Here is a 14407-nt window from a genome sequence, read left to right on the forward strand (position 1 = left end):
AGCAATTTCCTTCTCATTAGGGTTAATTGTTCATTGAGGAACACTTTCATTTTATTAAGTCTCAGTTGTTTTCTTGGTTTGCTGAAATCTGTCTTTGCTTTGTAATGAGTGAACCTGACTATTATGTATCTGTGTTTCACATCATTCCTTTTTGGAGGTCCATTTCTATGGGACCTGTCAATATCTGACAGGACAATGTTGGAACAATTATCTGTTGCTATTTGTATGATGATATCATCAGTGGATTCATCCTTGTTTTCTGGCACATTGCTAACTATAAGACAATGACGCCTGCTGTATTGATTGGCATCGTCCAGATCTTGTTTCAGAACAGCAACATTGTAAGATATTTCATTTAAAAGAGGAGTAACATGCTCAGCCAAACATGCCTTGACCAGCCCACGGATTTCATCACGGAGGGAGATTCTCAGTGTGTGGACAATTCGTTGAAGCTCAAAGTCGGTAATGAAGGACTGTGGCAGCATCTGGATGGGTGTTGACTGCATACTGGGTGGGGAGGTCGTGGAATCTGCCACTCAGGGGACATAACGTAATGATGATCCGATGCAACTATTAGATGTACAGATGGCTGAGAGGTGTTATGGCATGGCATAGCTTGTTGGGACTGTTGATTATTCACACAGTTTCTATCAACGAATGTTGAGTCAATGGTGTCGCCATGAGTATTACTGTTCGACATTTTGTGAACTGAGACAGCTATATGTGATTCAATGGTGAAAATGGAGAAAAAACAGTCCACACTTGACCCTTCAGTGCTCTCCGATTCGTGCTCAGATTCAGTGTCCGTAGTTAATCTGGACTAATTTGCGTTTCGTGTTATCATGGGAGACAACTTAACGTTTTTTAACACCGACCCGTTTTGTTTGTGTTTTATTAAGATTGTTTAAATCTTTGGTAGGAGAGACAATAGACGTTAGATCACCTTTACCCATTAGCCAAGTCTGCCTTATGATTCAGGCGAGGTAAACTTAGTTAGTAGGCAAAAGATTACATTTTTTCAAGATAGCGATTACAAATTTGATTCTTTTACACCGGAAACCGGTAAAATGGATACAATTTTATGTTACGGTAGACAATATATTGGTATCGCTATATTAATGAATAAATTAAAACAACGTCTTAATATTTCGTGGAAACACGATCGATATTCAACAGAGAGCTGTTAATGAAAGGTGATTTATAAGTTGGCTTAGCAAAATTGATACATAAATTACATAACAATAAGCAATATAAACTATGAGAAGTATTCTAAAGAAAAAAGATATTATTACATTAAATTGTAGATATTTAACAGTGAACTAATCAAATGTGTATACACAAATAAATGCTTCTTTTGTAAGTTGTAAAAATATAGAAAATATACACAAAGAACAAGTGAATATCTTTCTGAATAATGGAAATACGCTATCCATAGTTATGTTCGGGATGTCTTCTTTAAACGCGTTTTATACTTAAAGGCCTGTCCGATACAATGGACCTTTCTATAAGTGGAGATGTTCAATATGACACAATAACATTTAAGTCCTTCAGTCGTTGTTCAGCTCGCTGAAGAGAAGAGAATATGCTATACACAAAATGAGTATTTAGTCGTAATTTAATAAGTTTTCTACATATCAATTCGTTTGCAGGTGTTAATATCATGCTTATAGAAGATGCTGTAGATTTTTAATTCAATAACACACACTTATGAGAAAAATCTAATATATGTTATCACCGTTAAAAATCATTATTTCTGGCGCTTTCCTAATCTTCTGCATCCACTAACATTAGATTAATATGACTAGGACGACACCAACATAAAGAACACATCTTCACACGAAGCATTGTTTTATGTATTACTTTTATCAACTACAATATAAACCGTTTGTAATACTGTAAAAAAGCTTTTGTCATAACTTTTCATTGTTTAAGTATAGCGGAATTGATTGCACATGCCACGTACCTATCTCATACGTGTGTTGCTCATTGTCTGTGTTCTGGTATTCAGCATTCGTTTCTCCACACACGGGACTGCGCGCAGACATTTCAGTTGAACAGACTGAATCGGATAAGGTCAAAAATGGTTATTATGGAAGAAAGAACTTCGTGTTCCAGCATTGCATGATATATATATATCAATGCTGTCACTGCTACGAAAGTTATCTCTATGAATTGTGAATTTACCGTTTTACGTTCTGCACTAAATCCTGCCTATATTGCACACAAATGATTATTATTAAAAATGTTTTTTATCTGAATAATTTATGAACTACATCAATTTATTCTTAACAAAACGTACAAAATAACTTGTTTAAATTGATTTGTGCGAGCTTGTTTGTTTGTGTTCTGCAGGTAGTGACTGAAATGTTCATAACATGCCCTATCATAAATTGCGAACCGTTTTCTGGAGTTTCGGACAAAATACATACCGATAGTAAACAAATAAAACAAAACACGTGTTAACTAAGACGATACATCCAAGCTGTCCAGGACATCTTCTTATATATAACAATCAAGCTTTACAATTAATTGTATTTTTTTCGAAAATAAAGGGCAATTTTATGAAATATTATCTCACGGCCGTATATCAACGGCGCCACCTCTTTTAACGATGCATTAATACACAAGCCAATGCTACTTCCGAGTTGGCGCTTAGAACCGGATGTTTTGAAATTGCGCGGATAATTAAACAGGTATGTTTTATATGCTTTTTTCAACATATTGCGCATTATTTAAAAAAGGGCAATTTAGTGCGATTAAGCGAATATTAACGCTTCCACAAATGAACAGAAGCATGCAAGTGAGGACCTTTATGGTGTTGCATGGTGGAGTTTTCGAAATAAATAAACGTATTTCGCCTGTATGACGAGGAAATTTCCACAAGATTTATTCAAAAACGAAACCAAACGATCGCTTTCGACATGTACTAGTTGCTGCATGCACTAAGGCATTGGCCTTTTGCAGATGTAATATATACTTTAATATTTTTCCAAAAAACAGATACAGCCAATGCCATGGAGATGGCGCTTATAACAGGAGGTGATGCTATTACACGATATATGAATCATCGCATGACTAAAATTTGATAGATACTGTTCTATTTCCTTTTTATATTTTTCAGCGTAAATACGTCAACCCAAATCTATAAACAAAAAACATATATACATTCTATAAAATCGACACGATGCAAATATGTAATAATGAAAGTAACCAACTCAATTAAAAAGTCAGCAGCATGAATACAACATTTTGTCAAATATAAACCCCCAAAATGTAATTCTGAATGAATACACTAACTAAATTGTCAACATTCTCAAACTATTTCTTCTACAACAAATGTAATTATACAGTAAGATAATTCACGAAATAATTAAAAGATGTTACTTTTACTTGAAACGATTATTTTTTTCCCCTGATCCAAAATTTAAATTTACCAAAAATACAAATGTCAACGAATCTTAATTAGGCTAATATTATGTCGTTTGTTTACATTAACAACTCAAAAACATAAGGACATCTTGGTCTTAATCGAAAACCTTTTTTATTATACTCAGGTTACTGTTCAGTTTAATAGTATATTCATTGACACATGTTTCTTCATAATCATCTAGACTTAGATTATATTTCATTATGATCGAAATAAAAACAACCGATTGAACACTCAACCTAGAATGCCCCCCCCCCCCCCCCAACACACACAGCGTTTAATCAGCACCAATAATTAAACAAATCGGAAAATGTGCATTTACGCAAACTCCTTTCATTAGCACCACCTCCTTGACAATGGCTCCGTCTCGTTTGTAATAATGTAAAATTATATATTTTATCGACAAGAAGCCACTGTTGTTTTCCATGCAACAACTTGTAAATATTCAAGGCCATGGTTTGATGTCGTTAACTATTTCATTGGGTCGAAATTCGCTCGTCACACAGGCAAAAGACATCGATTTTCTCTGATAAAATTCCCCGTACCAAGCTTATATAAGCAACTTATCACGTTTCCAAATGAGTTGTTATTATAGGTTTCTGTAAATCTGTGGATGAAAACTCCTAGCTGAATAGCACTACATTGTCCGATTTTTAAAATAATGCGAAATATGTTGAACAAACATATAAAACTAACTCGACCTGTAGAATTACCCGTGAAATTACAAATTTTCCGGTCCACAGCGCCACCTCGGAACAAGCATTGGCTAATTTATAAATGCATTGCGAAAAAGAGTTGGCGACCATGATTTACGGCCGTGTATCTTCATTTTTCAGAATTGTAGCTTTGTATGACAACCATGATGTACGCTAATGGAAGATAGTTGTCAAAGTCTTTATAAGTAAGACGTGCTAGCGTTATCACATCTAGCCACTTACAAAGACATTTAAGTTGTTAATATTTTACATTATTGCTCAAGAAAACACGTTATTAAATCAATTGTAAATTTACATATGGAAAAGCTATGTGTACATCAAACCAAGTGTGTTTTCAATTATCATCCGCTTTGACAGGAATTAAGGTTCGATGGTCAATGGTATGCTAACGCTTTGGATACTTGAAGTCTTCAACCGGCCAATTGGACAACTCAAATTAGTCATATATGCGATACTATATTACACATTTACATTGACCTTAAGCCGTGTATGCGAACAAGACGTAAATCATAATTATGACATAACACTTTTAAATTACTTATTAATCGTCTATATTATTTCTTTACAAAAATGTGAACTGATGACGGTAGTTATTTGCAGTTTAAAGTAGGAATCAGCTATAGCTATAAACGGCTACATACCCTTTGCCTGGAGGGCAGCATACGTTATTTCTTCAGGGAGATTGGCATTGTTTGCTCGTTGAACAGTATCGTACAATGGACTTCTAAAATTTTCACGCAATATGTGTATTGGTCTTGTACATGAAAATGCGAAAGAAATGACACACGTGTAGCATTTTTTACAAAATAAATGGCCATACATATAAAGAAAAAGGATAGGCATGCTGATTGTTATTCCGCCTGCCTAGTAGTAACGTAACAAACTAAAGTAACATGCATCGGTCATACGGGTCCAGTGAAAACAATAGGACAATATCAGTCGCACACATGTGCTCATACGACACAATAACACGAAGTTTTTCTCAAATAAACAACCACACATAATCGCGTCGGAACCTACTAACGTGCAACTCATTAAAAACATCTTTGTGTCTTTGTGTCGTAGCAGTAGATATAGTACTTGTGTAACGAATAATGATTTAGGAATACAAACCTTCTTCGAAGATAAATAAATACAGCCACGGCTGTCACAACAACGACTATTACAGCAGCAGCCACGCCTCCTCCAATTGCAGCTGTTGGAACGACATCTTCACTACTTTCTTGCTTCAGATCTAAAATCACAATGATTTAAATGCCGTATTTAAACAATATTTGTTTAATGTAACATTTGTTAAGGTTTTTAAGTTAGGGTTCTACTATAATTATACAGTTGAGACCACACAAGCATCAAAGCATATTAAGGTCTTGCGATACATGATGTTTGGTTCGACATAACAAGTATGTTGTCCTTAAACCCATGAGATAACATTAATACAAAAGCGCTTAATTAAACAACAAATACAATTACGGTAAACAAAGAAACAATGTCGCATTCTTTACCTTCCATGCAATCGACTCCTGTAAATTCACCACTGCAGCCATACAGACAGTTTCCTGTTTCGTTGGAGCATCGGGTGTCAAAATCTTTTCGAGCACAATTTGTAGGGCATGCCTTTTCACAAAATGGTCCAAAAAAAGTCAGAGATGCATCCATGCGTACATGTACCATTAATATGGCATGATGTATTTACGCACTTATCACTACATGTCAGGGAGCATTCGTTTCCGAAGAGGCCTGCAGACGAGCAAACCAAGCACCTTCCGCTTATCCTCTCACAAATTGAGCAATTGTGTGTGCACTTTGACTCGCATGTTAAATTCCAAAACCCGTTTTGACATCCATGTATGCAATGCCCTGTAGAAGTATTACATTTACCCAAAATGCACGATTTTGAACACGGACTACAAGGTCCGTCTAATTGTGGATAATTCCAAAATCCGTCAAGACATCCATATTCGCATTCCCCAGTGGCATTGATACATTTAGTGTCTATACAATTGTCAGAACATGTCGTACAAAACCCGTGTAAATTAGGATAATATCCATCGATGCAATGTACGCATTTAAAGTCAGTGCTATTTAATCTATCGCATTCTCCACACTTCGGATCGTTGTCGGTACATCTAAACTGGCAACCCGCACCAAAGTACCCTTTTTTGCAGCCGTGTGTACAATGTGTAAGCGATGAGCATGATGAATATTTACAGGTATTGCTACAGGGGCAACACGATTTGCCATCTGAATAGTAAGACGCATTTGTGCAAGTGTTGCATACAGAAGATTCGCATATACTATTTACACACGTGCATGCAATATTTGGCCTCGAAAACCCCTCACTACATGTTGAGCAAGTTTTTGTGGTATTACAAGTTTTACAGTTGTCAGGACAACGGATTTGACATGTTCGTCCACTAAACCCAGTTTCACAAGATCCACACGAATTAGATGAATTGCATGTTGTACAATGTTGTGGGCATGGGTATTCACATTGTGTTCCATAAAAACGTTCTTTGCAAATTAGACAATTATCCAACCGTGTGCATGTTTTGCAATTCGGTGAGCATGCATTCTCACATTTTCGCCCGTAAAATTCGTCTTTGCATCTTTGACATGTCATATCAAGTGAGCATTCCAGGCAGTTATTAGGACATTGTAGCTCGCATGACCATCCAATTAGGCCTGGTAGACAGCAGTAGTCACCATAATACCCGAGTTTACATCCGAAGGTACATTTGGCAATATCTTGGTCGCATCGTGTGTTGTAACATCCGTCTGAACAGCTGTTGTTGCAAAACTTCCAGCGGAACCCGTCTTTGCACGGAGAGCACCAACCGTTTGTATAACATGCATTTACACATCCTTCGCTACACGTCGTTTGATATGAATCTGAAAATATTCAAATAAAGAAGGAACGCAAGATAGTCAGTTAACCTTAAATTGTATTTTTTGTAACTATTATATACTAATGCATTTTTTTTAATGCACGCAAAAACCAGTCTATATGCATGTCGTATATCAACTAACATAAAGCATTACCTTGTATGAAGATTGTTATCCAAACGTAAATAAACAATGTGTTCTTCATATTCTATGTATTGAATGTTCTATGCTGAAAAAAAAATACCTATTTCAATTTTTATAATAATGACAATTTATAACTTGCATCGAAGTTAATGTAACCGAAGATTTTATGGAAATGCTGTAGTATTTTAATATGGGAAATACATGGATAATTAATTATCAAAATGATTGTACTCGTCTGTAATTGTTTTTTTAACAGCTGCGTTAATAAATTGTTAAATATTCGACATAAAATTCATTTTTATTTGTTTTCAATTTAATGTCAACTCTATGAAGTGTATGCGTCTATATGCGTGTATAGCGTTTTTAAAATTCCTCAGAGATCAACAATTGTGAATATAATACGTTTCAAACACCAAGCTATACAAAGAGTATAGATACGGTCTCATCAAATGGTCATAACGATCGAGAACTAAAATCTATATAAAAAATGTTATATTGGCAGAGATATTAATTTAAAATCTTAGTGCATTGTTAATGCATGTTATTGCACTTTAACCTGGCTTGCCGTACGTATTGTCATTTGATACGATTAGTAAATATCATTCACCGATATGGTAAAGGACATCACTCTTTAATTTACTGACACAGAGTTTACTAATTGCGTTCAAAATTTATGGAAACGCACGCACAACAATAATTATAATTATTGTGTTATTGAAATAATGGAGCTATTGTTTTATGCAGCTTAGGTTTTGGTTGTTGACCATTACACTTGCACTAGTGCAATTATTCAGCTACAAGTCGTATACACCAGCTACTCCATAAAGGCGCTACAACAAGTGTTCTATTATAACGTGGTAAACAAGATCAGATGTGTTCTACCATGTATTCGAAATGCACTACTCCAAACATGTTAAGTTAGCGAAAACTAAATCTTTACACTTACATAAATCATACCGCAGTATTATTGAATGCTGATTTTAACAGCAATTTACTGTGTATATAACATGTATTCTTGCATCTTTTCATATACACAAATTTGCTAAAAATGAAATAACGTTTACGTTATTAAGTATTCACCTGTCTTTAATTCAAATAATGGTTGCTTGATGAGTATGTATTTCCAGTTATTGAAATAATTGCCGGCATTGTGACAAAGCATAATTCCCTCCATTAAAAATAGGAAATACGGTATTATTTCATTCCCGACTTTATAATATTGTTAGGTTGTTTTAGTTAAATATTTTAAAATGTTATCAACGGAAGCATAACTCAAAGTATCTGGTCGTAACAAGATTTGTTCTATAGTATTTAACCATAAACAAATCGGTATTCATACGCAGTTACTTCGTGTTAAAGTTCCGCAAAAACAGGAAGATAATTAAGTGTATATTTCCTTTTGTGGTGCTTGATAAAATTACCGTGTTAACAACAGAAGCAATACAACGGCCAAACATAAAAAATCTTCAAAGTTTTGGGGCGTTAGTATACATCATTCAACGAAGGAAATCAAAGTTATAGTAGCTTGAATTAAATATTGTGTAAATGTAAATTCTACTGCTATCAGGAGGAAAGCCGTCCTTAAAAGCGTACCTCTTCATTATTTAGATGCATTCAACCAATTGCGGAAAAATACAGTGCAATACAATACACACTTTCTTAGCACGTGTGTGTATATTCCACATTTTAACTAAGTCTCTTAAGCCCCAATCTTTGTAAGTGAACAATACCATTCATGTTTTGAAAGGGTAGTGAGTCCCCGTGTATTTCCTTATCACCACAAATATCAAGGTGCGCCTGCTATTAGTTCAGTAAATTGAAAGTATATTAATGTTTGGTGTCAACGATGGTATCATGCTCCTAGTGCGAACTGCGCCGGTATTGATCCGGCACTTGTGCTAGACCAGGTACCAATCGACTCGGTTTAAGCTTGTTTTGTTTATAACTGACTATTTAATAACAATCCATTGGTTTCGCTGATAAAGTGATACCTCGGTGTTAAATCTCTGAACGCAAAAGAGAGAACCTCTGTTATTGTTATTTAAAATCACACACATAAGTTTATAGAATGCATACAGGCAAGTAACCTTGGATGTAGGTATTATCTTATTATACAGTGTTTAAACAAGCATTTGACTATTTTAATAATGGAAATACAATTTGAAGTCAGTGAAGTTTTACATGATTTTACACAAAAATGTTTTGGTAACACATTCGTTAAAACAAAATCGTCGTGTACATGTTTATTGAACTGTTCTGTCAGATAGGTAAAATACTTGAATTCTTCCCATGCTAACCATTTGTAAATTCCTACGGTGTTGTTCTTCAGTTAAAAGTATCCGCTTAAAGAGCTTGAGTTTTAAATTGCATGCTTATTGAATTCGAAAATATTCCTTGGGGAAATACAGTGAATAGACCACGCCGACTGGCATATACAATGCGAACATAAGTTATATTCGAATTTTGATAGCATATTTAAATACGCGTCCGACATTTGGAATATATTTATATATATATATATATATATATATATATATATATATATATATATATATATATATATATATATATATATATATATATATATATATATATATATATATATATATATATATATATATATATATATATATACATGTGTCTTTCAATTGCATCAACTAGTAGATATAACGAAGGGGACATACAAGCAAAATATATTATAACCATAACATAATTAACAAAACTGCACACGCACATCAACTTGACACATGATAACACGCAATTCAAACTGGGTTACTTTTGTCTAAAAGCTATCGCTTAATCATGTCGTTAACACGACTGTAATTTTCGGGTGCATTTGTTAGTCGTTTGCCTTTTGAAATTGTAAAATCAACAACATGTATCGGAGAAAATACTTGTTTAAAGAGCAGACAAATAATAACTTTGTGAATGTCCAGTTAAGTTGTTTATCAATTTTCCTGTTGTCTGATTGCTTCGAGATCTAATTTACAAACAAGGTTTCTTTCAAGAAAAGTAAGCCGTCTTTTTCATTCAACGATTTAATATGCTCGAACATTGTTTAAGCATAGGGTTTCTTTTGTCGAATAGTAGCGAATTATTGAAAACTAAATGACTGATGCAGTCATAGTTTCTAAACGTGTTATCTCTACCCTCCCATCAATACTGTGTTTTGATTGTATATTGCATATCTTATAGCTGTGTTTATGTTTTTAAATGTTTAATTTATACATTTAAACAATGTATTCAATTTATAATAAGTACTTGATACATGCACGCTTGGCAAACGGAATACTTAATGTATGTTGTCCAATTATCATTTATATTTTGAGAAGAAAAATGTAAATAAGCCTATGTAACATTGTATAATTTGTATTTAATAATCGTTAACCTGTTTTCTCAAACGTCTTAGAGCAGTCAATCCTTCTTTGAGTATATAACCTTTAGACGATGTTTTTTTTTTAATTCTAATTTATTTGTAGAATTCATTCAGGAAATACGTCTTAATGACCGAGCTTTTTAAATAGAAAGTCAAACAGGAGATAAATAGACATTTTTAGAATTGAACTAGGAGAATTAGAGACTAGAATAGAATAGTAACTAGGGTAAATGCAATATAATTGAGTATCTGTTTTTTTCTGTTAGTTCACTACAGAGATTTCATTTAATATTTATGTTAACATTGTAAGTAATTACAAACAGCACAGAAGTCGTTACTTCATATAAATGCGTTGTATATTTACTTAACATTTAATATACTAAGAAAATTTTACATTCGCTCTGCGTTTAATTGTGCCTACATACAAAACATGTAGACCGTTATATCAATAAACTGTCGATACATTTAAATTGCTGGAAACCTTAAAATCCATTCGGACTCACATGTCCATTTTCTTCGCTAGTTGTAACACATCCTTAAGATACTAACAAGATTTGGTTCTGTACTTTTCTTGAGCTACGTCTTGTAGGGTGAAGCAAGCATCAGGCAATTCGAAAGTTGGTTTACATCAAATTTGTTGCATGACAAAATTGTCACTTAACAATTATAATTCTTCGTGTAATTTTAATTGCATAAGCAATTGATAACTTTCTGAAGTAAAACCAAATATGTCGAATGTTGACAAATTTATATTCTAACTGATTTTGTTTGTTTTTGAGGTATTAATTTTTTTTTATTTAAAATACTTTTTGATTGACAAGTTTTTTTATAAGCATTCAGACGATTTGAATTTGCATATAATAAAATAATATATTCCTGCTGATTGTTCATGAAATAATTAGGAGAAGTTATTAAGAATGTATCGTGTAATAATTTATAAAGACTATATTAAACTACAGTTATTGTGAAGATTTTATGCTTTTAAACGTCAAGACACGATATACAAAATTAACGACCGCATCACAGGTTCATATTATTGTTCGTTTCTGACCAGTTTTAACTGTGAATTCAAATTGCGTACAAAAGTGCACATGTTTCGTATATACGTTTATACCTTTCGGAATCATGGCAAACACAACCGAAGCTCAAACTACACAATACCCTGTCAACATGTTAGCGCTTTGTGCTATAAAGCATGACACGTATATTGCTGCGACAAAATGTTTCAGAAGAGACGGTTTTTCTTCAAATTTCATCTATTGAATACCAAAATATGTAGTGAAACGGGTGTCTGGAAACCCTCGCAACTAAATACAATGTTTTACTTTTCATATACGAGCCCTAGCATAACTGAAGTAAATGTCTGAAATGTTGTTGTTGTTTTTTCAACGCTAACATTATTTCCCAAACAAACCGTTAATCCATATTTGTATACGTATTAAATGATGAACGTTTTTATCGTGTTGTTGGTGCTCATATAAAAACTCTTAAATACATGAGGTTTCATTAAGGAATAATCAAAATAGTATGAAATCAGAGGCACATGTTAAATATTTCCTAATATAAGTCTTAGGTTAAATAACTCTTAACCACGCTTTAATGACACTTTTTAACAGCTCTTGACATGTTTTGGCGTGTTTCTTTCAATTGCATAGACTGATATATATAATGAACGGAATATACAATCTAGATATATAATAACCAGACCATGATGTACAATATAATAAACTCTCATCACATGATAAAACGACATTTGAAGTGGGCTACTTTTGTGTAGTTTACAGGCAATTGATAATTTTCTAAAGTAAAAACAAATATGTCGATTTTTGGCAAAAATACATACTTACTGATTTTGTTTGTTTATGAAGTGTTGAATTCTTATATTTCCAATATTTTCATTGGAGAATTTTTGTATAAGAATTCAGACGATTTGTATTTCCTAATATATTCCTGCTGCTTTTTCATGAAATAATTTCGATTAATTATTAAGAATGTATCGTGTATTAATTTATAAATACTATATGAATTACAGTAATTGTGAAGACAATATGCTTTCGAACGTCAAGACACGATATACAATATTTACTATACCATCAAAGGTTCATATTATTGTTCACTGATTATGTGAATATATTTAAATGTGTCAATCTGTCAATAATGCACACAAACAAGTTTCAGGGTTGATGTTGACGTTACACAAATATGCATTCAATTCTGAATATGGTAGAATGTGTATGTTTCGGACGTGTCAAGTATTATTAATTGCGTTATATACACTCTTATTTATCAGACTTTTTTTCATTTGTTCATGCTTGATGGAAAAATATAGGATATAACACATTAACTTAAGGGTTTAATCTCATGCAAAATAGCATCGTGTATATTTTTTTTTCTTAACAATTTTCACACTTTTTTTGTCACATATTAAAGGGGCCTTATCACGCTTTGGTAAATTAAAAAACATTTAAAAAATTATTTCAGATTCACAAATGTGCGCTGTAGTTTTGATATTTGGGAGGAAATAGTAATACTGAACATTTACCATGCTCTAATATATCCATAATATGCATCATTTGACGATTTACAAACCTGAAACATATAAAGCGTTGCAACGCGAAACGATGGAAAACAAATTGGAGAGTTCTGTTGTTGTCGTTATATTTTGTGATACTACGACGATTGCTTATGTAAAGTATACAATACACCACTCGTATGCGCACGGATGGCCGAGTGGTCTAACACATAGACTTTTACTCCGGGGGTCAGTGGTTCGAGTCCAGTTGAGGTTTACTTTTGTCCTTGATTTTATTTTTTTATTTTTTATTTTAATGGAGCTTTTTAGATCCAATGATTGCATGTATCAATATCACGCAATTAATGACAAACTTAAATATATGCCAAAATCTGTGAAAAGGTCCCTTTAATACTAACTGTAAACAAATTGACTCTAAGAGCGTTGACATCTACATACATTTTATAAATGGTTTTATTATTTAATATTGTGAAAGCGCGAGTATTGCTTAAAAATATATAATTCAAAATATAGTTTGGGCTTTATTGTGTAAATGATCGGATTATGGCAATTTTATTCAAAGGTAGGTTACAATGCCAGAGCCTCTTTGTTGTTTAATTGTCTCAAACAATATTGTTATTCGGCCTAATCACCAACGTTTTGAGTTTAAAATTCATCATGTATAGGCATTTAACAAAAAAAACCAAAGGCTTACATCTTGAATATATCCTATCTATTTCGGTCATATATGTTTCGTAATAATAACCCCTTCTCAACCGGAAATAATTTGAATACTGTAATAGAATTAGTTGAAACACGAAAAGTTATAGGTTCGACTTAATTTTATTTTGAATGTGATAAATAGTTTTAAGTGTGTGCCTATGGTCGAAAGCGCTTGATGCGAACGGTATGTATACGTTACGGTTTATAACAACGAACGAAGAGGACTGACTCAGTTTACTCCAAATATACGTAAGCTATCGCTTTGTTTTAACAATCCAGTATTACATTTTAGATACTATCGTGTTTAAATACCTCTTTGTATGAATTATGCAAGTATGAGGAAATAAATGTTTACTATATCGTTATCTGCTTTTGCACTTCTTTCTGGATTTTCAATGAGTACGTTTATATTGCCATTGTGTTATGCATTTATATGAAGCGAGTGTCATGTTCGAATATTTGATAGATTTTAGTGTATTGTATTATTTTTTTAGTGCATCTAGTTATAAATAGGTCTGCATACATTTTTAAGAATATGCGTTATCAAGTGAAGATCCAATCATCATTAACTTTGTACTAATGGATTCGGTCCGCATGAGGATAGTTTTTACTTTATTATGTATACT

The 14407-nt window shown here is 33.1% G+C and overlaps 1 protein-coding gene across 2 annotated transcripts; it reads right to left on the reverse strand.

The window, feature by feature from the left end:
- Window positions 1-1039: 1039 nt before the first annotated feature.
- Window positions 1040-6715, reverse strand: LOC127858793 (uncharacterized). Of its 2 annotated transcripts, none has more exons than XM_052396079.1 (5): window positions 5646-6715; window positions 5257-5377; window positions 4785-4867; window positions 1964-2059; window positions 1040-1566 (listed from the first exon to the last, which is right to left on the reverse strand). In XM_052396079.1, exons 1-5 carry the CDS (start codon window positions 5812-5814, stop codon window positions 1559-1561), a joined length of 477 nt encoding a protein of 158 aa, XP_052252039.1. In that variant the 5' UTR covers window positions 5815-6715; the 3' UTR covers window positions 1040-1558. The 2 variants fall into 2 exon arrangements, with proteins under 2 accessions (XP_052252039.1, XP_052252038.1); XM_052396078.1 differs by having other exon boundaries at window positions 4785-4897.
- Window positions 6716-14407: the final 7692 nt, after the last annotated feature.

Source organism: Dreissena polymorpha, chromosome 14, assembly GCF_020536995.1.
Source record: "Dreissena polymorpha isolate Duluth1 chromosome 14, UMN_Dpol_1.0, whole genome shotgun sequence".
Classification (NCBI taxonomy): domain Eukaryota; kingdom Metazoa; phylum Mollusca; class Bivalvia; order Myida; family Dreissenidae; genus Dreissena; species Dreissena polymorpha.

Excerpts from the sequence above, each read along its gene's own strand:
- LOC127858793 (XM_052396078.1), bottom strand. The coding sequence starts at position 5,814 with ATGGTACATGTACGCATGGATGCATCTCTGACTTTTTTTGGACCATTT. Across the intron at positions 4,898-5,256 it reads TTTATTTATCTTCGAAGAAG|ACCAATACACATATTGCGTG; the intron begins GTTTGTATTCCT and ends TTCATGTACAAG. Across the intron at positions 2,060-4,784 it reads TGCTGCCCTCCAGGCAAAGG|TCTGTTCAACTGAAATGTCT; the intron begins GTATGTAGCCGT and ends TATCCGATTCAG.